Source organism: Diabrotica undecimpunctata, chromosome 2, assembly GCF_040954645.1.
Source record: "Diabrotica undecimpunctata isolate CICGRU chromosome 2, icDiaUnde3, whole genome shotgun sequence".
Taxonomy (NCBI): Eukaryota; Metazoa; Arthropoda; class Insecta; order Coleoptera; family Chrysomelidae; genus Diabrotica; species Diabrotica undecimpunctata.
In genome coordinates this window covers 30,760,714-30,788,624 of record NC_092804.1, presented here as the reverse complement: position 1 = coordinate 30,788,624, position 27,911 = coordinate 30,760,714, and the positions used below count along the sequence as shown (strand labels likewise).

Here is a 27,911-nt window from a genome sequence, read left to right as displayed (position 1 = left end):
TGCAGTCTTTGTTCTCAAACCTCTTTTGGTTTTAATATATTAATTATTTCGTTAATAATAAAGATAAAATAATAAAAATAAAAGTAATGTCTAAGAGAGTAATATATATTTATATAAATATACAGTTAAACAAAAGATGTACAGTTAAGTTTATGCAAGTCTACGCACCAACATCAACCCATAGTGATAAAGAGGTAGAACAATTTTGCGAAGATGTGTTTAAAGTCATAAGAAAAAACAATGCTCGCTAAACTCTCATACGTGGTAACTTCAATGTAAAAATTGAGACACGTTGAGATGCATCAGAAATATCTCTGGGAAATTTTGGAAGTCCCAGTAGACATGAAAGTAGTGAAATGCTTTTGTCATTTCTGAATGTTTTTTTGGATGTGCTGCTGTTTTTTAGTTTGTACAGGAAGCAATATACATAAATAAATTATGCACAAATAATTTTAGAAAAATATCAACAGGACGAGAATCTTTATCAATATTTAGTATTGTTATTTCATTTCTCTGGGTGAGAATTTATTTTTTTGTTTCGACAAAAATTTGTATTTTTGGTATATTCCATTGGGCAGTCAATTCATTACTTTAAGACTCATCTTAAGATATTTCTGCATTATTAGAACTTTCTTCGTCTAAAGCAGTGATGTTTACATCCACACAGTCAGGAGTATTCTCAAGTACTTCAGAAATATTTAAAAGGTTTTCAATTTCTTCTTGAAGCTTTTTTTGTGTTAGAAACCGTCTACGTGCCATAGTTAGACTGCAACCAATTAATACGAATGGGATAAATACGACCCGGTATAAATTACTACTGGGACACTAGGGTCCCGCTTAGAAATTATGATAAAATCGATAAAAACAATTTCAATAAAGAATACATATCACTAACCTGTGTTAATCAGCAATTAAATTATTTAATTTAAAACGGATGCGTTAAAATATGTAAGCTTTGGGGACAAACAGATGCCAGCAGATTTTTTTAAATTCGCTGGGATATATATATATATATATATATATATATATATATATATATATATATATATATATATATATATATATATATATTATTGTGATATTTAAAGTCTTGGTGCGCCAAGCAATAATTAGCTAATTAATTTTTTGATTAATTAAAATTATTTAAATGATATGATTATGACTCTATCACAATTTTTAATTCTTTTATCTCAGGGTTAAATTCGTGCTTCAATATCTATGCTATTACATGTGAAAGGTAAGGTCCAAAGAATACCGGAATAATAAAAAACACATATGATCTAACACTATATATTGAAATAAAAATAATGAAATAATTCACACTCAAAAGTTTTCAATAATCAAATCTCATATAATGATTCTCAAAATTTTTTTCTACGTACGTGAACAATCAAAATTAATGGTACAAACAATATTAATTGAAATCTCAAAATCCCAAACTATTCTAACTCTCCTAATCAAAATATTTATATCCTTTCTAAATTTAGTGTAAAAATTGTGTTATCAATAAAAGAAAAAAAACTGCAGAAAACAAAAATATCTCTCTCCAATGATGAGTGGTCCAAATCCTTGTTCCTTGTAGACTATATTATCTCCTCTCAACCGCTCCCTATGTAATCAGCAATCTTACAACAGATTGTTGCAAGTATATCGTCCTTAATGATCTCCTTCAAAAGCACAAATCATTCAAATTATGATAGCCTTTCTCCTCTCGATAAACTGAATCTCTCGTTGGCCCGAGTGAAAAATGACTCTTGGAATATCTTCTCTTTACGATAAACTGAATCTCTCGTTGGCCTGAACAGTGACTCTTGGAATATAAGTAGAAAAATATGACTTACAATATTTTGCTGCTTCAGCTTTTGTCAGATACACTAACTCCACAAAAACTCACTAACATTCAACACTACTGCTTGCTACTTCTCGGGAACCGCCAGAGAACAATCACTGTTCGTCTTACAGACTTGGAAAACCAACTCATTATCTTTTCTCTCTCCTAAATCTAGCTAAACTTTCATTCCTACATACCTATCCCACCTTTTTCAATCTCCGCCAATCAAAACTCGTCACAATTCCCCCATTTTTTCATTTCGATAACAAACAAATTTTTACCTATAATTATAAAATTTCCTAAAACTTATTTACAAATAATATTTTTCTATAATTCTTAAAAACTAACAAAAACCTCTTTCTAAAATCTCTTCTATTGTCTCTAATCACTGCATTAATGTATTTGGAAAACCCGGTTCAATTGTTTTTGGATTTCACTTAAAATTATGCGGGTCACTCAAGTATAACAAAGAAATAATTTATGTATAGCTTACATTTTGTTTAGTACAGGTAATCCAAGAATTTAATAACTTTCCTTCTTCGAAATGTTTGTTGGTTATTATCTTACTTATCTGAATTATTTTAATGTTTTTGAACTTTGAAATAGAATGAATCCCTGCCTCAATGGGATTCACTCCCTGCCTCTCGACGCGTTAGTGTTCTGAGCTGTTGGACGTGAATCCCTGTCCTGGCATTTGGTTTTCACCTCTGGCTGCGTTGAGTAGTTGAGTTACTGTGACCAAATGCCCATCTTGGTAGTTAGTATTCGCCTCTGGTTGCGTTGAGTAACTGAGTTACCGTTGCTAACTACCCATCTTCCTGTCTTTTGTTTCTTTTTCTTTTTTGTTCTCCTGAAGAAGCTACATACAATTGTAGCGAAACGTCGAGATGAACCCACTTTTGGGTCACTCACAAATGACACGGTCCAAACCCGGAAGACGAATAAACTATAATTCTGACTCTGGCCGTGGAAGCCTACGATTTCATTTGAACAAAGTGAATTTTGTAAAAACAGATCAGCCCTGGAGAATCTAATAGATTTAGAATCAAAAATGCATGAGAGCTTCTCTATAAAACAGAAATGTGTTGCTGTATTTTTTGACAAAACAAAAGCATTCGATATGAGTTGAAGCACGATATTTTAAACACATTAAGCCACTGTGGCGTCAAATGTAATATTTTTTTTTATTTACAATTCTTTAAGCAAACGAGAATTTAAAGTCCGAGTAAATGGTAATGTAATGTAATGGAAATGTAATAAGCACACAACACCAAGTAAATGGAATTCCTGAAAGATCTCTTATCAGTGCAACACTTTTTCTGATTTCAATGAACAAAATATTAGAATATCTACCTCAACCCGTTAAATCAAAATTATGCGCTGACGATTTGGTCTTAGATTCAAGAGGGATTAATATTCTATTTTCTAGTTATTATTCTATTCAAAAAACCTGCGGTGTACAATACACCAACTAGAAAATTGGTCTAAATGTGTGGGAGTATAATTCTCTACAACCAAGACAAAGTGTATATTATTCTAAAAATATGAGCATGCTCCAAATGCAGATCTTCGTATATATGGACAGTTTGAAGTATGTTGACCACAAAAAATGTTTAGGAATGTTTTTTGATAACAAACTATTATTCAAAACGCACATTAAAAAATGTTACCAAACTAGCCTTAATTTAGTGCAAACTCTGTGTAAGAACAATTATTGGGGATCTGATTTTAAAAGCCTTATCCACATTTACAAATCACTTATAAGATCAAAACTTTATTATGGGTCAATTGTTTACTCTTCTGCAAAGAAAGCAGTACTTTCTCAACTCGAAATTATACAAAACAGCATATATAATAGCTACAGGAGCTTTTTCTACCAACCAGCCAAATTGAAGGACTAAAATGTTTAACGGATGAACCTTTTTCTAAACCTTTTCATTCTTATAAAATTTAGAAGAATGTTCTTTCGTTAGCTTACGCTTCAAGCAATCAAGCGTTAAAGTCGCATCCCTCTCTAAATCATACCATTAGGGAGCGTTTTAAAGAAACTTATATTGAAAACAGTTAAACAGATTCTACGAGAGAATTCAAAGGAGTTATCATCTTGTAGTATCCAATTTCCAAAATTATTTGATGGATCAACTCAAGCACTACCTCCAACCTGGACCATTTTCCCTATACAGTGTGACCTAACTCTCTGTTTTCTGTTTTCCGATTGTTACCACATTTATACAGATGTACCCAAATTCACTAATGGTATAGGCTCAGCAGTTTTTACTTCACATACTATATTACAATTTAAATTACCATCGAATAGTAGTATCCTGTCTGGGGAACTATGTGCAATTCTATAAGCGTTAACTTATGTAAGTGACGACAATATCTCCAAAACTGAGATAATTACTGATTCCTTTAGTTTTATTTCATTACATACAATAAAACAATTGTATACAAAGTATTCCATACGCTATCTAATTCAACAATCGTTACATCTTCTGAACGAGCAAAACAACAAGTTAATTTCATTTGGAACCCTTCTCATACTGAGCTGATCATCATGCCCGTGAAGCATACGTACATCGTAAACAAAAAGTGCTAAGTTTCTACACACTACTAAGCCGACAATAAACTCATGTTCTGAAACAAACATTGACCGTCAGCTATACATTCAAGTGGCTCGTTTGCGTATAGTGCCCAGCATAATAAATAATTGTTACTATCTCAAATCGCTCTTTATGTGAGTATCTACTGTAACTACGGTATGTCTGTAGCGCATATTATGGTAGATTGTCCTAAATGCACCAACGAAAGAGACAAACACTCAATATCTAATAATATATGACAAACTTTAGGACCGAATTGTAATTTTTCAAAATTTAAGGAACTCTCTAAATGACATCAAAATCTTAAAAAGTTTCATAGATTTTATAATAGAATATTATAGAACTATAATTTTTAATTAACACACCAACTAAAATTGTAATTTACTTTCTAATTTTGCATTATAATTATATATTTTGTCCTTCCGCTAATAACCCTTAGCGGTTGATGCGCTAAATAAAAAAATTGTTGTGTGACTTGATAAGAAAAATTTTTTTTTATTTATTTTGCTTGACATACATAGGTATATTATACAAAATATCAATTATATAATAAGATATACAATATATATTTTAATTATTGATGTATTGCGTTAAATTTTATCAAGTCAGCTACGTATTTAGATTCTCCTAAAAGTTCTTTTAATGTTTTTGGAATGTGGTGATATAGTCTTTCAATTGCGTATATTGGACAGTCAATGAAAATGTGCTCACTGTCACTTTACATTCACAAACAAAACATACTGGTTTCTCTTCTCTCTTCAACAAGTATTAATGTGTTGTAGAAGTGTGTCCTAATCTGAGACGTGTTATTAGGACTTGATGTTGTCGCTTTGAAGGCCAGAAGTTCCATGGAAGAAAGGAAGATTTTATTTCTTTCAATTTAGTGGTGCTTTTATTCCATTGGTTTTGTAAAACAACGTGCAATTTTTCTTTTAAGTAAGGTTTTAAATCTAAATGCACCTTTAGATTTTTCACTGATTCGGCTGTACTGGTTACTGCTAGACTATCTGCCTTTTCGTGACCATATATTTCAACGTGTGATGGTACCCAGAGAAACTCTGCTGTCAAATTGGTTTGGTATACATGGTATAAAATTAACGTAATCTGCTATAATGTTGGATGAGAGGGATAAATCTGAGAAATTGATGTCAGACAACCAAGTGAATCAGATATTATAAGAGATTGGGGAAGTTTTTTTTTTTGGAATAAAGGTTAGGGCCTTAATTATGGCAAATAGTTCTGCTGTAAAAATACTGGTCACAGGAGACAATTTATAGATGGAATGTTTATGTGATATCACAAAGGATGCTCCTACTCCATTTATGGTCTTAGATGCGTCCGTGTATATAAGATGGTAATTTTTGTACTGTGTAAGAACATGGAGAAAGTAAGTTTTAAAAAAATTGGGTATCACGTTATTTTTGTTATATGCTGTAAGTTTAAGGTTACAAGGCGGAGAGGAAAACATAAGTTTATTTCACAGGTACATAGGATAAATGGGAGGTAGTTTAATATTAAAATCTAATAAGTATATATATAAGAGCTAAGTATTAGCTCGTTCATAGAAATGTACAGGACTCTTATTTATTTTTTGATAGACTTCCTGGAACCTGTTAGCAACAGCATGATAGAGAGCTGGATTTTTTGGGTTAGATTTTATATTCGAGACATACGATAGAGTTAAGTATTTTCTTCTTAGATTTAAGGGTGGCTCTCCAGCTTCAGAGGGTATACTGTCCACCGGACTGGTTCAATATGCTCTAAGAGCAAGTTTAACGGCTGAACTCTGAAGAGTATTCAAAGTTTTGAGCAATGCTTGGTTTGCGGAGTTATAAAGAAAAATCTTCTTATAATGTAATTTTATCTGAATCATTAATATTGACAATTTAGACATTATGCTATTCATTTAACTGTTAAATGTAATCAATTTCGTAGCAAATTCCTCGGCAGAATGTAGTAGAAATTGGTTACCCATATTGTAAGAGGAAATCAATGAAAATAAAATACCACCATTACCAACAGCTCAAGAATACATCATTTATGTATTAAAATAACACATATAAAATTAGAGTTTGATGTTAATATAGAAAGTTAATATAGAGTAAATGTAAGACCAAACACTTACCACGTCGGCATAGTATCACGAGATGTTTTTCCTGTTTGTTTCCTCATGATTTACTATGAAATTTACTAACAGGAGAATTTTACTCTCATCAATACATGTGGGTTTTTAAAGACAAATAACATGCTATTATTTTTCTGACAGGTATTCTTAAATTAAAGTTGATTTTATGTAAACGAATGAACTACCTTCCAATAAAATCGTCCAGAAACGCAACTCAAAAATATTGACAATATCATCTTTACTTTAAAATCAAATATTTTACTGTAAAATATATAATATATGTCTGAATTGTCAATACAAATGAATCAGAAAAAATTAAATTATTGAAAGAATTTTTTACCAAGCAACAAAAACAAAATTTGTTTAATTTAATAATGTTTTGTATTTTGAGAACGACTTCCAAAATGGAAATCGAAATGTCAAACCAAACTTATTTTAAAGTATAATTGTGGCCGATTCCCGATAAAAGTAGTAAACTCAAGAAAAATCACAAATAAAATTTAGGAAGTGAAGAAGCGTGCAAGACAATATATTCACATTGAAACAAATAGCAGAAAAGAGTATACAACAGAATAACATTATATATATTTTGGATTTATAGATCTTAAGAAAGCTTTTGACAAGATTTCAAGAAAAAAATGTAGGGTATCAAACACAGAAGAGACTTTGACAGTAGAATAGTAAAAATATTGAAAAATATATACAAAAATAGCAGAAATTGTGTTGTACACAAGAATAGAGTATCACATCATGTATAACCTAAAACGGATTACTTTTTAACTGCTACACTTCTTGTTTACGGGGTAATTAATCTATTAAATTCAGAAATTAATTTAAGCAAATTGCAATAAAATTCAATTGTAATTACTATTTAAATGGGAATAAGCCACAATTAAAGGTTAAAGTACGTTTATTGACGTTTCAATTTCCACTTCGGAAACCGTTCTCAAAATACAAACATTAGTAAATTAAACAAATTTTGTTTTTTTTTGTTACTTGGTATTAAATTCTTCTAATAATTTAATTTTATCTGACTCATTTATATTGACAATTCAGACATACATTATATATTTTAAAGAAGACGACCTTAAAATGATATTGCCAATATTGTTGAGTTGCGTTCCTGGGACGACTTTACTTGTAAGATAGTTCATTCGATTACATGAAATCAACTTTGACTTGAGAATATCCGTCAGAAAAAATTATAGCATGTAATTTGTCTTTAAAAAGACAAACACATCCCATGATGACAGTAAAAATCTCCTGTTAGTGATTCCATAGTAAATTATGAGGGAAAAACCAGGAAAAAAACCTCATAGTACTATCCCGACATGGTAAGTATTTGGTCGTACATTTAGTTTACTTTCAATAAACACCAAATTCTGATTTTATATGTTTGTTAATAAAAAAACATAAATGATGTATCCTCTATATGTTACTGACTTACTAATACTGGTATTTTCCTTTTAATAACTTCCTCTTTTAATATGGACATAATTGGTCTCATTTAGCATAATTAGAGCCGCTTTTTTGATTTTTCTCTTTTTGTTTCTTTTAGGACTATATTTGAATCATTCCATTGAACCTTATGTTCATTATCCCATGCCTGTTTACATATTTAGATCTATCAAATTCTCTATTTTTAATATAAGATTGATGTTCACTTATTCTAACATATAACGGCCTTGATGTTTCACCTAAATAAAACTGATCGCATTCACAAGGTATTTTATAAATGCAATTCTTTGTCCTTTCTTGTTCATTGTTAGGTTTGGTTTTAGACAAAATAGATCTCAATGTGTTTGTTGTTTTGAATGTTGAATTTATTTCCTATCCTTTTAAGTTTTTTTGATAATCCTTTTATGTATGGTATTGTTATTTTCCTCGTATTATTTCTTGTGTATGCAGTAGGATCTTTAACGTACTTTAACCTTTAATTGTGGCTTATTTCCATTTAAATAGTAATTACTTTAACATGCCACAAGAAAATAGCTTCAGAACAATATTAAAACTTTAATTGATATATTTATATCAGGTGTCGCACGGTAAGTGGCCTATTAGACGTATTTGATGTATAGTGAACTTTTAATGAAAATATTTTTAAGCATATGCTACTGACGGTATACCGGAAATAGTACCCAACTTCGTTATTTCATCAACGTTAAATTTTTCAATTTCTCGGTAAATTCTTGGTGTACTTTGTTGAGCCTTCATTATACATTCGGTCTGTTAGTGTTTCGGTGTTATTAACATTTTTGGAAATAATTAGACACAATGTTGGACATTAAGTAAATTTAAAATATCTGAAAAACAGGCAAAGCTAAAAAACTACAGTGTGCACCACTATTTAGAAGACGAAAGAAACTTAATTTTCCAGACGCCCTAAGCTCTACAGTTCATACGTACATCGTACAATCGTACAGTTCATAGCATCATTGGCGGGAAGTTTTAAATTTGAGGTAATTAGCAATTTATGTTGAATACAAAGATTGCAATGGGCCGGATATGTGATAAAAATTAGAGATTAGAGGCTACCAAAAGAAGCATTGAATGCTAGAATGCAGGGAAAGAGACCGATTGGAAAGCCAAGAAAGCGCTGAGAAGACACAGTAAACACAATTTATGTATTATGACAGAATACTACAAAATGCTCAAGTACACTGGCTTTTAGAAACGGTTAAAGATCGTTTTATGGTCTTTGCATACCACAGGGTGCAGGTAGACCAGTGATCAGTTTGCAAATCTCTCCAGATCTATTTTACAATCTTGGTTTTATTGCGGTTATTTATGCTAACTGGTGATGAGTTTGCGTGTACCTATGCTAATGAGAAATTTTTTATAGTTTATTATGAAATTTGAATATTTTCCAGATAAATTTAAAAACAAATAATATCTATAGATATGTTTTCTTACATTTAATAATGTATTTCTCTAATACATAATAGAGACATTAAAATACATTTGGATTATATTTTTTTGTATATGAAGTGTTCATAAAAGTTGAAAAAGACTGGTATATTTTTGTATACACTTAACAAATGAAAGAATGGAAAAGAAAAATATTTTTGAAGTATGTAAAAAATTTATTTACTAAAAGAATTCCTATAGGAATTAAATTTCACACTTCAAAAATACTTTTTTTTCATTCTTTCGTTTATAAAAGTGTTTCATTATATTTATATGGTTATATGGTCGTTATGTGTGATGTTTTATTTATAAAAGGACACGATAAAATATTAACGATGGTATAACTATAAAAAAAAACTACGTCAGCTACGCGGATGATGTGATCACAAATGCAAATCCCCGAAAGTTTTTAGATCTGGTTCACATCAAAATTTTAAAAACAAATATTGGCAGTAATTACATTCAGTTTCAGGAGTATGTGCCTATAGAATTCTACAATCAAACAATGGGAAAGTTCCCTCTTATTTGCAATATTGATTAACTACAGATTGATAAACACATAAAGAAAAAATGAAGAATTTATAAAATGAACAATGTATTTGGTTAAGAACTAAATTTTAGATATGTGGCAAAAAATTATTAGTGTAGAAAAGGTTTATAAATCCAGAAAATAGTAATTAATCGAAATGAAGTAAATTATATCACGAAAAATTTAAATTTTGCCTCCAAACTTCAACATTTACGGTAAACCGTGCAATTATTAATTAATAAAATATATATTTTAGCTTTCTTAAGATAAAACAAATAGTTTTTCCATAATTATATATCTGCAATTCAAAAATCAAACTCAGGTACTTACATGCTCCTGCAACGTGAACTTTCTTCATCCAGGGGTAAATCTGCCTATCACCATCCGCATCATCATCCTCTTCTTCATCATTGTTTGTAGAACTACCCTGATCATCTATATCATCAGGTTCGTCAGACACATTATCCTCTAATCTGAGTCCTAATTCCTGCAACGAATGTCCCGGGGGCGATCCCCTCGATTCTTGTCCGTGGCCCACGGAAGCAGGACTACACACACTAGAGTTCACATCACTGGCTTGCGTAACATTCGTTGAAATGTCCGAAATACTTTGTAAAATGTTCGAGGAATTGCCAACCGAGGATTGGTTGTGATTATTTGATATCGATCCGCAATTGACGAGATTCTGTTGATTCTCGTGCAGTATAGGCGGTCGAATTTGGTGCGAATGTATAGGGGGTGCATGATGCAGTTGATGATGATAATAATTGCCGTAACTACCATATCCCGTTCCAGATAATGGCATGCCTCCTGATCCATAAGACGTAGTTTGGTGATGATTGTGGTAGCCATATTGCAGGTGATGCTGAGGCTGATTCAAATGATGGTTCCCGAAAAAATTCTCGGTCGGCGAGGGTATATAACTATTTTGACTATATTCTTCACTAGGCGGAAATTTCGGATCGACGACTACACCACCTGATAAATGCTGAGCTTGCTGATAACTCGACGGCAAAGCTCCAGAAACGGGGTTCATTAAAAACGAACTCATGATCATTAATTTTTCTGAGCTCTACGGTAAAAGCTCTATAAATTTCGCCGGAGTTTACGGTGGGGACTTATAACATACTAGGTATTACATTGGAGTTCTTTTTTCCAATCCCCTACTATATGTTCGTCTCTCTTACTCGGAGCGCCGTAAACGCCCACAGAGAGGAATTAACTAACCACGTGACGAGACGAAGGCCAATCCCGATCCGTGACGTCACTGTTCATGATGGATGACGGCTGGCTGGCGCCTGAGTGGGAAAGGCCACAACACGCGGCAGATCGCACTGTTTTCCGTTTTATACACTTATTCGGATCTAGCCTCGTTCAAACACAAACAAAACAATGACAAAAACGTTTTGTAAACTTGAAATTATTTACTAAAAATCCACACACAGAAGTTCTTCTTTGTTTTACTGTAAAAATAGAAAATATAGTTTTATATTTTAAAGTTAATAACCACTTTTAACAATATTTATTTAATTAAAATAAACGCTCTTCGTCAATTCCTTTAATTAAATAAAAAATCACAAGTTTTAAAATTCATCAACGAATAACTCTTCCGCTCACTTCGAGTGATTGTTGTGGACTGAAGTAGAGGTAGCAGAATAAGAAGGATTGGATTTGGAAACACTTAACTCCTCCCACTTTATTTTGTTGGCACTTATCGAGGCAGTTTTACCTTTCTCTTACGCATCCTTCTTTCTGGTCTCGTGGGAGAAAAAGAGATCGAAAAAAGCTCTTTACTTCTTGTCGATGTGAGTCTCAGGAGAGTTTTTGATCTTTGGATGAAAAAGTAGGAAGGTAGATTACAATTAATTGAAAATAGAGGAGTTAGTTGGAGAAAAATTTTAGAAGCAACTTTTAAGATTTTTAGTACAAAATAATGAACAACAGCTTATTCGGCTATTTTGTGGAGTGATTTGTTTTAATTTATCAGCTAATATAGCGATAATTGCAATATTAGGGAAATTATATGATATAAAAACAGTATATGGTAAAATAACTGAAATCATGAATTGTGTATATCATATAATTATCTTTTGTGTAATAATTCCTGGACAAATCGAACCACTCTATGAATAAAGATTACCATTTAACTCGTGTACATTACCTCTTCTTCTTTTAGTATCCTATCCGATTATCGAACGTTGGCGATCATATTGGCAACAATAACTTTGTTTACGACAAATCGTACCAGATTAGCGGATGTCTCGAGATACCATTCTCGGAGATTTCGGAGCCAAGATGTTCTTCTTCGGCCTGGTTCTCTTCTTCCGGCGAACTTGTCCTGTATTATGAGGTGTAGAAGGTTATACCTCTTTGCATGTTTCATTACATGGCCGGAATGTAACTTTCGAATTTTTCTATTTCATTTTTTTATTTCATTTGTTAATCGATCAACCCAACTTATCCATAATATTAGTTGGTAAATCCACATCTCAAATACCTCAAGTTTTTTCATTAGTGTTGCTGTAAGAGTACAGCTCTCCATGCTATACAACAATATGGAGAATATGTAGCATCGTATTAATCTGATTTAAGGTTTATTGTAATATCTTTATTAATAAGATTTTTTCTTTAATTTATAGAAACCGGCTATGGCTTTTTCATTGCGTATTATTATTTCTTTGCTTAGATCCCAGTTATCGTTAACATTGGCGCCCAAATAGGTGATATTGTGGATTATTTCTAACTCTATTCCATACGCTCTGATGTTCATTAGTTCTAACTGTGTTTTGCTGACAGCCATAAGTTTTATCTTAGAAGTGTTAAGCTTGGACAGTATGACACAAAATACATCTGAGATATCCGAAATTACAAACGATTACTACTTTAAAGATATTTTTTCTATTATCAGGAGTACTGGCAGGGAAAGATGGATGTCAAAATATAAAGAGGTTCAGAAGACTTCAAGAAATCATTACTTTTCTATTCATCCATGCTTACCAAAAAATATTCCCAATTTTAATTTTAACTATAATAAAATACATTCCTCGTTGATAACCGGGCGAAAACTTAACCATGGCCTCTTTGCAGAACATCTGCATAGGATTGGAATCTATGAAACTCCCTTTTGTCCGTGTAATAATAAATCTATCGGAGATTTGAACCACTTATTTTTCGATTGTCTTAATCATAGGGAAAACAGACTCGGAGCCTATATTTAGATTTAATCGATCTCAATATTAACCTACCAGTTTATCGACAGCAATCTGTTATCTTATTCTGACAAATCTATATATAATATTTTAATCAACTTTATAAACGATTCTAAGATAAAAACTTAATCATCCTTATAACAATTTTCTGTGGCAAAAAGGTTCTTTGTCTAATGCCATCTCTCTCTCTCTCTCTCTCTCTCTCTGTCTCTCTCTCTCTCTCTTTCTCTTTCTCTTTCTCTTTCTCTTTCTCTTTCTCTTTCTCTTTCTCTTTCTCTCTCTCTCTCTAATATACAAACACACACACAAACTCACACACATACACACACATAAGTGTTAAATTACGGCCCATATATGTTTATATATTCGGCCTGTTTATAAGTCGTTGCAATTCTTTTTCATTGGATGCAATCAGTACCGTATCGTCTGCGTATTTAAGATTGTTGACATTAACCCCCTTGATTTTTATGCCTGCATGCTAATCTAAGGCTTCTTTGAAAATTCAGAGTAGATGTATCTAAATTGAAGTACCTACAACATACATTTCTACAAACGATATGTTGATGACTGCTTACTCTGCATTAACAATAACTTAAATAACATTTAATTTACTTATGAACTAGAAGAAAACAATAAAATTACTTTTCTTAATTTAAGATTAGAATATAACAACACTAGCCGAATAATAACAACTAACTGGTTTACAAAAGATATTTGGTCCGGAAGGTATCTAAATTTTAATACCAACGCACCCATAGCCGATAAAAGAGGTGCTTCCATATATATAGTACACAATACCATTCCGCAAATTTGAGAAAATTTAAAAATATTTTAGAAAAAAATAATTATCCGCCAGAATTTTACAATCCTCTAATTAAAAAAAAAAGAAGTTATATTATCAGAAATCAATAAAATTCCAATACCAAACCAAAACAAACCCAAGCCATACCTAGCAATAATAATAATAATGTCACTAACCCAAACAAATACTATCCTTACCATACATTAATCGATTTTCGAAACAAATGTCAAAAATGTTGGCAAAGTATGATATCAATGTTGGACATGAATCATCAAAAACATCTCGAAAATATTTTTCAAAATTTAAACCCAAGGTCAATAAAAATTATAAAGAATGTAATTCAACATAAATTGGGCAAACACACCAATACCTACGTAGAAGAGTTGTTGCACACAAACATAGTGTAGAGACCAATGAATTAAACACAACAGGCCTAGCCAAACATTCTCTAGAAAATAGCCATTCCTTTGATTTTGAAAACGTACAAATTTTGGAAAAAGAACAAAATTACAACAAAAGATGCACATTGGAGATGATTCACATAAAAAAAGATCCAAATTCTATCAATAATACGACTGACATCAAAGATCTTCCCAATATGTAGCCTAATTTAATAAATTAAGTTGTTTTTAAATGCACTATGGCAGATATTTAAGGTACGACCCTGAACCACTCCTATTTTAAGATACCTGCCAGATGTCATCTGTCAATGCCAATTTTCGATTTATTAATCCATGTTAAACTTTTATGCTGTTGTTATGTTAAATGGGTAGAGGGTGGATATTTCTCTGCGATCCCGACATGGGATAGATCTACTTCAGGAATAGCACACCTGCCCACGCGAACTCATTGATTTCCCCAGCCTCCCATCCCCGGGGAAACCATCTCCAAACCTAAAGCATTCCCATTTCCACCCTTTCCTCCCCCACTTCCAAACCAACTCGCCAACACGCACTAGCCAAGCGTGGCGTTTTAATGGCTTAAAACCCCAAAAGTTATTTTCCATGAAAGACAAAACTACTTGGAACAGATTTGGAGCAGAGGGTGCTAAAAATCCCCAGAAAAAATAAGGCTAGTACAAAGAGCGACAAATGTATATTACTTCATACAATGTTAGAACTCTTATCAGACCAGAGGACACATACTGAGGAATGATAAATATAGTCTTCTGCATGTCATCATGCAGGGTAGAGTCGGTGGCAAAAAGGGAATAGGTAGAAAGAGGAAGTCATGGCTGCGAAATATTCGAGACTGGACAAACATGACTGTAGACGAATTATTTCACGTTGCAAAAGACAGAGAAACTTTTAGAAATGTGATCGCCAACCTCCGTTAATGGAAACGGCATAGGAAGAAGAAGATAGGTAACGGCGAAATATCCTGAACTGAAATAGTATTTAGGTAAGTTGATAATTCTTATTTCCGTAGTTCTGCCAATGGAATATTATCTTCTTCAGAAGAGGATGCTTCCTGTTAGATTCATGGTTACAGTTTGATACACGTCAAACATCATTGAAGCTGCATAATCAGTTTCTTTAAAAACATTTCCATCTATAGGCCAAATGCCACCAGCACGAAAAGCATTCTATGCATTTCTCACTGTTGCAGCAAGCCCATCTTCTTCTTCCTCTTGTGCGACTTCTATCGGAGATTGGAAATCATCAAGGCTATTCTGACCTTGTTTACAGCTGACCTAAAGAGTTTATTATTGGTACAGCCAAACCACTCCCTCAAATTACGCAACCATGGCCTGGATTCCGTTTTCCTTCTATTTTTCCTTGCATTATATTTTGAAGTAATGCGTATTTATGTCCTCACATCAGGTGACCCAAATATTCGAGTTTTCTTCATTTGATCGTTGACAAAATTTCTGGGTCTTTTCCTATCCTTCGCATTACTTCAAAGTTTGTGACTCTTTCAACCCAACTTATTTTCAGCATTCGACGGTAGCACCACATCTCGAAACTTTCAATATTTTTTATGTTGTTCTGTTTGAGAGTCTAGGCCTCTACACCGTATAATAGCGTGTTAAATACGTAGCCCCTTAACATTCTTAATCATAGAGGGATGCTTATATCTCTGTTGCAGAAGAATTTCCTCATCTTTATGAAGGTGGCCTTGGCAATTTCGATACGTCTTTTTATTTCATTGTTTTGGTCTCCAGTTTCGTTTATTGAAGTCCCCAAGTATTTGTAACTTGCATATTATTGCTTATTGTACTTGCGTATTAGCAAGCCCATAAGCATCTCCAATGATCCCGGAAACCTAAAACATTGATACGTTTTGACCCACGTTATTCCTCAACCATAATGCATTGTCTGTGTGTGAAGTGACATTCTTTTTCTTAGGGTGCCTGTCCGTTCCGAACCTTGGCGATCATTCTAACTATGATGACTTTGTTGGTTGCTATACGAAATAGCTGTGTTGAGGTCTTTCTATACCATGTTCTCAAAGCCAGGATATTCTTCTTCATCCTGGGGCCCTTTTTCCTTCAATTTTACCTTGCAAAATACATTGAAGTAGCTCGTATCTGCCTCGATTTCTCATTATATGTCCCAAGTACTGCAGCTTACGGCTCTTCACAATGTTGACCAAATCCGCAGTTGTGTTCATCCTCCGCAGTACTTCTTCATTGGTGACTTTGTCTGTCCATGGTATCTTCAGGATCCTTCTGTATGACCATAGCTCAAAAGTCTGAAGTTTTGATAGAGTTTTCGGCTTCAATGTTCACGTTTCTACTCCGTACAGAAGCACTGAGTACACATAACATTTAAGGAGCCTTATTTGACATAGTATGATGTGATAAAGTAACTGCAATAATCTAATTACATTATCCCTGGCAATTTGTTGAGATTTTAGGTTTTTACTGTGGATGCTGTGGCCATCCAACAATAACAAAACAGGGGCCTCAGGGCTTGGCTTAACTGTTTCAATGAAATTATTAAGCCATGGCACAAACAGATAGCGACTGATATATCCAGTATCTCTAATAGTAACAATGCTGCCAGGCGGAGCACCTAATGAAAGTTCCTGTTGAAAATGTTTCCTTTTAAGAATTTCCATGGGTGGTATAAACTGTCCTGCTGCACTAGCACAACAAACCACAGCAGTATTTACCCCCCTCTCTCTACTAGAAATGCTCCCAATTTGATGTTTTCTAATATCATTCTTCTAGGCTCATATTTTCTGACACTGCCGCTGTACGGTTGAACAGCCTGCTCATCTAACTCAAAAATGTAAATTTTCTTTGGCACCATTTTAATTTGTTGCTAAACTAAATAGTTGCAAATTACATACTCCACAATTCTATGATTAACAATAGAAAACTGGTTATCAACAAGGAGAAATATAATAAACACAGATGTCTTTAGAAGAGGAAGAGAGGAAATAGAAAAAACTGCGAAAACTATCGGGGAATCAGCATTATATCGTCTATAGACAGACTGTATGGAAAGACCATAAAGGAAAAATTAGAAATATATATACAAGATAAAATCGGAAAAGACCAGGCAGGTTTCACAGCGGGGAAAGCATGCTTAGACCACATTTACACGGTCGAACAACTAATAGAAAAAAGAATGGCCAAAAATAGATCCGTCCATCTGGCTTTTGTTGATCTTAAAAAGGCATATGACTCAATACCTAGAACCAAGCTATGGGAAGCAATGGAAGACATTGAAGTTCCACGAAGATTAATAAACGCGGTAAAAGCACTCTACAAGGATAACGAAGTAGCTATCAAAACGGGCAATAGAATATGCAGTCCATTTAAGACGACAAAGAGACTACTACAGGGTTGCTCCACATCCTCCACCCTGTTCAAAATATTTCTGGAAAAAACCCTGAAACCATGGAAAAGAAAGTGCGAAGGAATGGGTATACCAGTAAGGAACGAATATCTATATACGCTAAGGTTTGCCGACGACCAAATAGTGATCGCACAAGACGAGGATGACCTCAGTTTTATGATGAGAAAACTGGAGCAGGAATATACAAAGAATGGGATGGAAATAAACGTAAAGAAAACTGAATACCTAACAACGGAGAATCCAGAAATAAAACAGCTGGAAATAGACGAAGGTAAACAAATCAAAGGAACAGACAAGTATAAGTATTTAGGTTTCATAATATCAAACAAAGGAACAACGGAGGAAGATATAAAAAATAGACTAGGACAAACAAGAGACTGCATACAAAAATTGAACCCGGTACTATGGGATAAGAACATCAGCATGAAAACAAATAAAAAAATATATAATACCATGACAAGAAGTATCCTCACTTATGGGTGTGAAAATTGGACAATAAATAAGAAAATCAAAAACAAAATAAGAGCAATAGAGATGGAATTCCTAAGGAGAAGCTGCAGAGTAACAAGAAGAGATAGAATAAATGGAGAATAAGAGGAGAATGGGAATGAACTCCGACATAATAGACTACATCGAACAGAAGAGGTTAACCTGGTACGGACATGTCAGAAGAGCAGACCAAAATCGGTGGATAAATAGAATAACAGAGTGGAGCCCGATAGGAAGAAGAAAGAGAGGCAGACCCCGAAGATCTTTCAGAGATGAAGTGGACGAAGCAATGAGTAGAAGAAACCTACAGGAAGGGGACTGGCTAAACAGGAAAAATTGGAGAAAACGGTTGAGTGAAGGAATACAGTGAAAACTGTGGAAATCCTTGTATATATAGATGTCTTTGTGACATAAGTTAAATTTAAAAATAAATTATTTAAACATAGTGCTTCCTCAACCTAAATAAAATTTAAAACATTATAATTGTTGGTCGACTAAGAATTTTAATTTTAGTATTTTGTGATAGTGTTAAAAATGTTATGAACTAACCCCATGTAAGTTTTTATTGCTCCTTGATACAATCTACTTTCGTATAAACGTAGATATCTTGTATCTACTGAAAAAATATTTTTAAACTTATTTTAGCATATCCTGATAAAGCAGATAAATTTTACGAAAGCTCGAATTGTTAATATGGAACAATAGCTTCAGAGAAATATTTTATAGAAAAATCGTGACAATTTTTGAAAACTTGTACTCATATCGTATATTGAATACGTTTCTAAAAAATTGCTTGATTTCACCCATCTATAAAGTGCAGAAGAGTCTACAATATTCAAATTGATTTGTTTGATTCGTATTTTTTTTATTATTTTAATATATATGCGGAACTCCTTTGATTGCTGTTATTTATAAAAGCCTGCATTAAGCGTATCAACTAGTCAAAAACCACGAAGAATTGATCCGAAGGAATTTGAAAATATTTTGACACATTTGATCGATAAGGATATGTTTGCAAACACACACCACAACAAACGTTTGGAAGCGAAATTTTTCTTAACCGGCGATATTGATCTAGCGAGACTTCTCTCGAAAAACGTTATGGATCCCTAGAGACTCGTGCAAGTCACTTTCTTGCAACTGAAATGTATATCTATGTTTCACAACGGAAAGTGTTTAGTCATGCAGGTGAGCGAAATTATGAAAGGTTCCTGACACCACTGACGTGGCACATCACAGATATTGATAACATACATTTATGGCTCGTTTTCGATTTTGTTATATTGAATATATTGGCTTGGTACAGGAGTTGAAAGGAACTAATTAAGGGAGGACGAGGTGGTGGATTTTAACGAGTGCTATTTTTATCGACATGAAACAGTATGGCCTTTTACTAACTTTCTTTTACTGATTTTTAAAGAATTTTTTAAATGAATTCACTGAATTCTATTCTATTCGAATATATATATATATATATATATATATATATATATATATATATATAATATATATATTGTTATGATTGTTTATTTTGACTTTAATCTTAGTTTATTGAGCCAATAAAAAAATATAACTTATTTGTTATCAAAAGTAAAATAAACTCCTTATATTACCTGTGTTCGATGGATTCAAAAATTTTCTAGTTGTCCTTTATCGAGATAGAGAAGAAGGATAAGAATAAAAAATATTATATTACAAAAATTTACGTTTCTTTATTTTATATGAACGAATAAAACAATTATCCAATTCTGTCGTTATCTTATCAATAAAAAAAAATTAATCAAATTTTTATAATAATAAGATTTTACATCTACATACATTTATATTAAATGAAAACCAATTTTACTTAAATTTTTCTTTACTGGAAACAAAAAACAACAAAACTTTAAACTTTTGATTAGCCTAACAAAACCTCAGTTCCTAAATTTGAATGCTAATGACCATGATGTCAAACCGATCCTTCACGGATATAAAATTCAATTGTACAAACACTTACAGCTCATTTTCTTGTTGAGTTGTATGTTGGAACATACCCAAAAAAGTCCAGTCTCCTCAACGATGTGATCTCTCCTCTTTGGCACCTCGGCTCCTTCCTAACGTCTCTGCAAACCTCCTGCCGACTACACAAAATCACCTGATTCACTTCTCCAAACTCAGCTACTTATTTATGACACAAGGACCCCCTTTTGTCAACTTGATGCCGTAAGAATACTTTCACATATACTTTACAAAATGCCCACGGTAGATACAAGGACCTCTTTTAATCTACTTGTTATCTCCTTCTGCAAACTATTCACTTCTTTTCGTTACGCCGGTATCCAAACTCACGAACCACACTCTATCTTGAGACAAAAAACTCTTTCTTTCAATGACTAAATTATAACTAACCCCTCCGGTCTCCTGATCGGCTCACAAATTCCCATTTAAAACGACCGTCCAATCAAAAGCTCAAATTGTGTTTACCATGATTTTGGAAAAGCCTAATTTCGGTTTCAGAGAAAAACTAAATAGCTTACTTTAAAATTGGTTTTGTCAATACACAATTTATACATATTTCAAAAGATTAGAATATGGTCATTTATTACTCGACTATACAAACAATGAAAAGATTAACTTACAGGTAAAATGTCTTCTAATTCTAAACAAAGGTTTTTTGATAATTTTGTTTGAAACGGAAAAAGGTCGTTTGCCAAACAACTATAATTCAAATTTCAGCCCTCTAGGTACACTAGGGCCCCAGAAATATCTTCTCAAAGGCCTGAAAAAGGCCCTATTTAGCCTATATTCAAAAAGCTATCTCGATGTCCTATAAACCGATTTTAATTTATAATAGCTAATTTTTTTGTTATAACGTCAGCTTTTTACAAAACAATTTTCAAAATCCTAGATCCCAATATACATTGTCGGGGACTAAATTAGTGCCGACGAAATTTAAAGATTTTGGTTATTTTTAAAAAATCATAAATAGTGAATGTGTAATTAGAGATACTTTTGATAGGTCTTATTTGAAAGGTTTTCTTATTACCTTAAAAATGAGACTTAGTAAATTAAAATTTATCGAGTAGATTCAAAGTTAGAGCTGTTTGAAATTGATCATTTTCGTGAAAATCGCGTTTTTTCGAATTTTCAAGCTAGCAGCAAAAAAATCTTTGAACATTTAGAGTAACGAAACTTGGTGTGATGATAGTTCTTCATATGTACAACAACCTGTAACTCTTTATTTTTGGTGTTTTAGCCATTATTGACCATATCTAACTGCTTCAAAAATTGGAAAAATCGAGTATCATGCATCTGAAGTAAGCCAAAGTACTCGGCAGTTTTGGCATTCTTGAATCAATTTCATAATACTAACCCCTTTTTCTCAATATAGATAATAAAAGTACTTACCATGAGCTTTAACTTAAGTGATGGTAGAATTCTCTGGTTGCTCGAAAACCAAAGTTTGAATTGTTAAAACGTTTTTTTTTTTATAATTCAGGGTATTAAATCTGTGAAAAGTCGTTTTTGCCTATTAGTAAGTTTATGTAAAATTTTGAACAACTTTCATTTTGTAGCATATAGAAAACTTCTTTAGTTACTTTTCAAATCTATTAGCAATTGAAACAGTTTTTTAACCACAAAAAAAATGTACCGCCGAGCGGCCAAGAGTGTAAGGATTAATGCTATTACGAATTGTGCACGCATATGTGCACAAATATTTTTTCTCTAATAATTTTTGGAATTCTAATAAATATAATAAGCTTACAATAGAGTTTTACCGTATTATTTTACAAAAATCGCTGAAAAAAATAATAAATTATAGTATATGAATTGAACCTGGCAGTAATAGTTACAAATTTGACACTGCCTAAAAAACTGTTTGAATCGCCAATAGGGAATGATTTTAATTATCAACGAAAATTTTTAAATTGAAAAAATATCACTATCTATTAGGATAATGTAAACATGCCGCGTGGAACAGTAGATGCCTTATGCTTTAGTATATACAGCTTTAGTATATAGCATTAGTATATGCTTTAGTATATAGCATTTATGCTTTAGTTCACATTGGAAAACTTTTTATCAAAGTTTTTTATCAGAAATGTTTATTCTCAAAACGAACAATAAAACGAAAATTTTTAAACTTAATTAGAATATAAGAATATTTATATCGTATATAGTTATATATATATATTATTTAAGTACTTATTTATAAGGTTCTAACTGCAATGGGAATGAAATAATTATGCAGCGGTTATGCGGCGCAGTGCAATGCCAACTTAACTTTAAAAAAATCATCTAATGTATAATTGGAACGATACATAATAATTGTTATTGTGAAAACAACTGCCGCAGTCTGAGTGGAAATTTGTGAAGAAAGGCCCTTGTGGTTTCATCATAAAGCGTATAATATGGTACAAAATATATTATATATTAAACAAGTAACAAAGACAACGTTTGCAACAAGAATTTCCCTTCCCGCGCATTCTTAATTCTTGCGCATGCTCGTATAGTATGTTTTTTTCCTTGTCACTAATGTCACTCACTATAAACTTGTTACAACGTTACATTACAAGTTATCGTTTAATATTTTTCTTCACTTTTCTCGTCCGAGGTTTTATAGTCTGATATCGCTATTATTATCATCCTTTCTTATTGACATCGATATCTATTTTTTATGTATATACATACACATCTTAAGATTCAATCTTTAAATATCACGTTGTACAAACGGTGTTTGAGTAGATTCAGAGTTCGAGCTGTTTGTGTACTGCTGCCTAGTGTACCTAGAGGGCTGAAATTTGAACTGTAGTCTTATTTCATAAGGTATAATTACATACTATAATTTGGAGCAAATTTGAAGACCCCTCCCACAAAAGTGGGTGAAAAGTATTGGAATTGCTCATATATATATATATATATATATATATATATATATATATATATATATATATATATATATATTTCCAAGTTAATATGCCCCTTTTGTAACTTGGCTGCACCGTACTGAAGACGACTAATAGTCAGAAATACGTATATACGGTTGCCTTCCATCTTATACACATGTTTTACTATATTTTTTTTTTCTTTGTTGCGAGCTATGCCGATATCTTTTACCATTATATATATATATATATATATATATATATATATATATATATATATATATATATATATATATATATGTATATATATATATATGTATATATATATATATATATATATATATAATCTATATCTTAGAGATAAAGGATCGTAAATCCCATTTTTGCGGAAATTAAGTTTACTCAATTGTTGTAGAGGTAAAAGTCGTAAACGATCGTATATTCATCCGGTCTGGATAGTCAGTTAAATTGTGAGATAAAATGCTATCAAGAGGGAAACATTTAGTAAATCTTGTACTAGGTTTCAAGTAGTGATTCTCCAACTCAAGGTAATTTGAAATTTATTATATCTATACCTACTTAATAATCTGAAATATATTTAATAAAATATTATTAGAATATTATTTGTTTTAATAGGAACATAGTAAGTATTTAGCTTTGCTTTAACTGCAGTATGCAAATATATTCCCTTAAAATCATTTAAGTTTCTGTTAATGTCCCTCTAATAAAACGTGTTGGACTTGGGATTGTTTACCTTTAAAATATTTAATTCATTTTCAGAATTGCCTGTTGTATTGCCTGCAAGTAGTAGGCACTCTGATGATCGACATTTTTAATAAAATCCATAGAAACTGATTTTTTTGATCACTTTTACTTTATTGCATTCTACTTACTAACTAATAACTAAATATCACAACTTGAAGGTATTTCGGTTTTGTTCTAGGAATGCTCAATGATAGTTCAAATATTACCGAATGCTGTCAGACAATTAGCCGTGCAGAAGCAGAAAATAATATTGAATATGAATAAAAATATGAATCTGATAGTGAACCTAAACAATTCAGAGATTTTAGTGATGACGATCCCGAATATACTCCATCTAATGAAAAAAAAGCTAGTACTCATAAGGAAGCAGACAAAAATATAGAAAATAGGATACTTACTGAGGGAATAAATGAAGACGGTAAAGAAAACGTCATAGAAAATAAGCAAAAGATAATACAGTGAGGCCTAGAGAGCGTGAAAGCAATAAACAAAATTGGAAGGTAACAAAAAGTATTAAAGTAACATTGGCTGGAAAAGAACATGTTTCAAAATCTGGAAAAATAATAAGCGCTAAGGAAATTAAACCCGGTTGTAGATATTGCAGACAACAATGTACTGATAAAGTTAATAAATTTTAGGGAGTACAGATATTTAATAACTATTGGAATGAAACTAAAACATGGGATCTCAAACAACAATTTGTACTATCCAGGGTGAATAGTGTACCAAAAAAACGTAAAAGACCAGTAGATGATAGAAGAGATAACCAGAGAAAACAAACGATTCATTATAATTTTGAGGTGATTGGTAAAATTATAAAGGCATGTAAATTATTTTTTCTTCACAAATTAGGTATATCTGAGACCGTTGTAAAAAATGCTTTAAAAAATCAGAAGTAGGCGGTTTCGCATCAGCTGATATGTGTATACGTTATATACAGTGAACTAAAAGTCAGATTTTCCTTTATTTTTATTCGTCAATATTCTATTCAAATTAAACCAAACCATTAGAATGTTTATTATAAACGATATATTTGTAATATATTGTTTAAAAAGTTTTTTCATTTAATAAATAGTTTGTGTATTTTTTTAAATAGATTTTTGTAGAATGTTTACTTATTAGAGCTCTTAAAACAAGTTTATTGTTGTCAGAAAGAGATTACTAGCAATTTAAGTTTATACCTATGGATTAAAAGTTTATACACAGGATATTTTTAAAAAATCTGCACCAACCATTTTGCTCTAATTTTCACAAAGCCATCTTTTGTAACATAAACAGTCAAAATTCTTTTCAATATGGGGAGTGGTCTTTATAAAAGAGACACAATGCGGTTCGTCCCCTATGCTTAAGCAAATTCCAAATTTCTTAAACGTCTGAATTCCCTCACAAACCATGTGTTTACTTAGGCCTGGAATTACGAAGATTACTGCCAATAGTACCGATCATTAATAATTCTAAACCTAGTTGGGTGTGTTATCTTTTTTCCATTTATTTTAGGGTACGAATTTTAATAAGACAGCGTGGTATTGAATGAAAAGACACCGTAGTTTTTGAAAATATCGCTCTGTTTTGTTATTAATGATCTTAGAGAGAAGTTGACGTTTCGACGGTAGAAACGTTGACGACTGTTCTGGATTTCGTCCAAAAGAATTTTTCTTGAATTAATTAGTCACATCAAGAGACTTCGAATGTGTCTGTTAAGTTTTGGAGTTAAATAAAGCTTGTCATCTGCAGACCACCGTTGAATTTCTTCCCGGAAAGTTAAAATTTTGATTGTAGTACATTAAATGGAGTTTACCGAATTATCTAAAAAACAGTGTGCATCGAAATTGCAAATCAAAAAATATGTTTAATATTTTTTGTCACAATATTACAGACCTTTTTATAAAAATAATTTTAACAAATTATACCCTCAAAGTTACATTCCTTAACGTATTATCTTCCTCTTATTATTGTGCCGGCTTCTAACGAAGGTTGGCGATCACTTCTTTGAACGCTTCCCTATCTTTGCAACATGAATTATCTGTTTAACACTGTGATTAGTCCAATCTCTGATATTCCTCAGCCAAGATTTCTTCTTTCTTCCCAAGCCTTTTATTCTCTCGGCTCTTTCTTGCATAATGACATGTAGAAGTGAGTATTTATCGGTTCGAAGTATGAGGTCTAGATACTATGTTTTTCTTATTTTAATTGTGTTCATATAAGCTTTCTCCCATGTCCAATTTGTATGAATACTTCTTCGTTTAAGACTTTTGCAGTCCAAGGAATTTTAAGAATATGCCTAGATAGCCACATTTCGAGTACCTCCAATTTTTTTACGGATTGGGCTTATAGAGTCCAAGCTTCTACTCTATATAGCAGTTGCGACCATACATAAAACTCGACGAACCTCAATCTGATAACCATACTCAGTTTTTTATTTGTAAACATTGACTTCTATTTTATAAATCCTTTTCGAGCTATTTCAATTCTGACCTTTATCTCCCCATCTTGATCGTACTGTGAGTTTATAGTTGCTCCAATGTATTTATACTTGACGACCCTCTCTAACGGTTGACCCTCCAATGTCAGATGTATGTTGCCAACAGGGATTTTCGAGATCACAATGAATTTGGTTTTATCTATATTCATTGTTAGACCCATCTTTTTGCTTTCTCTGAATCTTCTATATTTTCTGCTATGATTGCGGTATCGTCTACAAATCTTATGTTAGATATTAATGATGCTCTCTCCAATCCTTACACCTTCTATTCTTTCCCATAGTGCCTGCTAAATATTAGTTGGGAGTACACATTAAATAATTGTGGCGACACCACACATACTACTGTCTGACTACTCTTTGAATTTTTAGTTGGTTTGTCTCACTGTCTTTCCACCCTTACCACCGCTGTTTAATTGTAGTATAGATTTTTGAATAAATTAATAACCTTGTGATCTAGGTATATGTGTTTCAATGCATGTATGAGTTTACCATATTGAACTCTGTCAAACGCTTTTTGAAAATTTATAAAACATATAAATACATTTTTATTATATTCCCTGCATTTTTGTAATAGTACCGTGATTTCGCACAATTTTGTTCCCATTCCACCTCGAAATCCAAACTGTGTATTGTCTTATTATTGTTCTTCACATTTTTTATATATACGCTGTTAAATAACTTTGAGTAGCATTTTTAAAGTGTGGCTCATGAGGCTAATTAATCGGTATTCATCGCAAGATTTAGGATTATTTTTCTTGGGTAAGGGTAGGAAAATAGATTTTAACCGTCGTGGTATATTTTAATAAATAATTTAATTAGACACTCAATATTTTCATCATTCAGGATTATTAATATTTCTACTGGATTTTCATAAGGACCTGCCGCTTTGCCACTTTTTGAGTTTTTAATTGCCTTTTTCACCTCTGATATTAGAATTTGTATATTTTCATTAGTTGGTAATATTGTATCTCTTTCTTTCCTCTATAAATAAGTCTTTGATGTATTTTTCCCAAGTTTGTTGCTTTTGTTCTACTGATATTTGGAGCCTTCATTGGAGTTTCTTATGACTTGTAGTATTCTCTTTCGTGTATTATCCGTAATTTCTTTTAGTTTTTTATGTAGGTTATGTGTGTCGTTTTTCAAAATAAATTCCTTTATTGTAGCATTTGCATTTTCCTTGATATATATTTTGAAATCCCCTCATATATGTATTAAAATAACGAAGAATGTTTTCCAAGTTTCTCTGTTCCTATCGTACGAGGTAAAACCCAAATAGTATTTCGTTCTTTTTACGTCTCCGAAGTTAATGTAAACCATTTTAAACTTTGTTTATATCACAAATATTCTGCGTTTCAAATAAACATCCATTTAGATCGCTGAGAAGTTTTTGCCGGAAAAATAATTGTTCACTCTCGCTGAGGCGCGGCCAAGAGCGGTGGGCCTCAGCGTTATGTCTAAAATTCTATGTCGAATTTGAAAGTTTTCTATTTTGTTC

At 32.2% G+C, this 27,911-nt stretch overlaps 1 protein-coding gene across 1 annotated transcript in view; it reads right to left on the bottom strand.

Moving 5' to 3' along the window:
- Positions 1 to 11,583, bottom strand: part of Dfd (homeotic protein deformed) — a 122,068-nt gene extending 110,485 nt beyond the window's left edge. The window contains exon 1 of the mRNA XM_072522559.1: positions 10,326 to 11,583. Coding sequence (XP_072378660.1) covers positions 10,326 to 11,052 — 727 coding nt within the window. The 5' untranslated portion in view covers positions 11,053 to 11,583. The remainder of the gene's footprint in view (positions 1 to 10,325) is intronic.
- Positions 11,584 to 27,911: the final 16,328 nt, after the last annotated feature.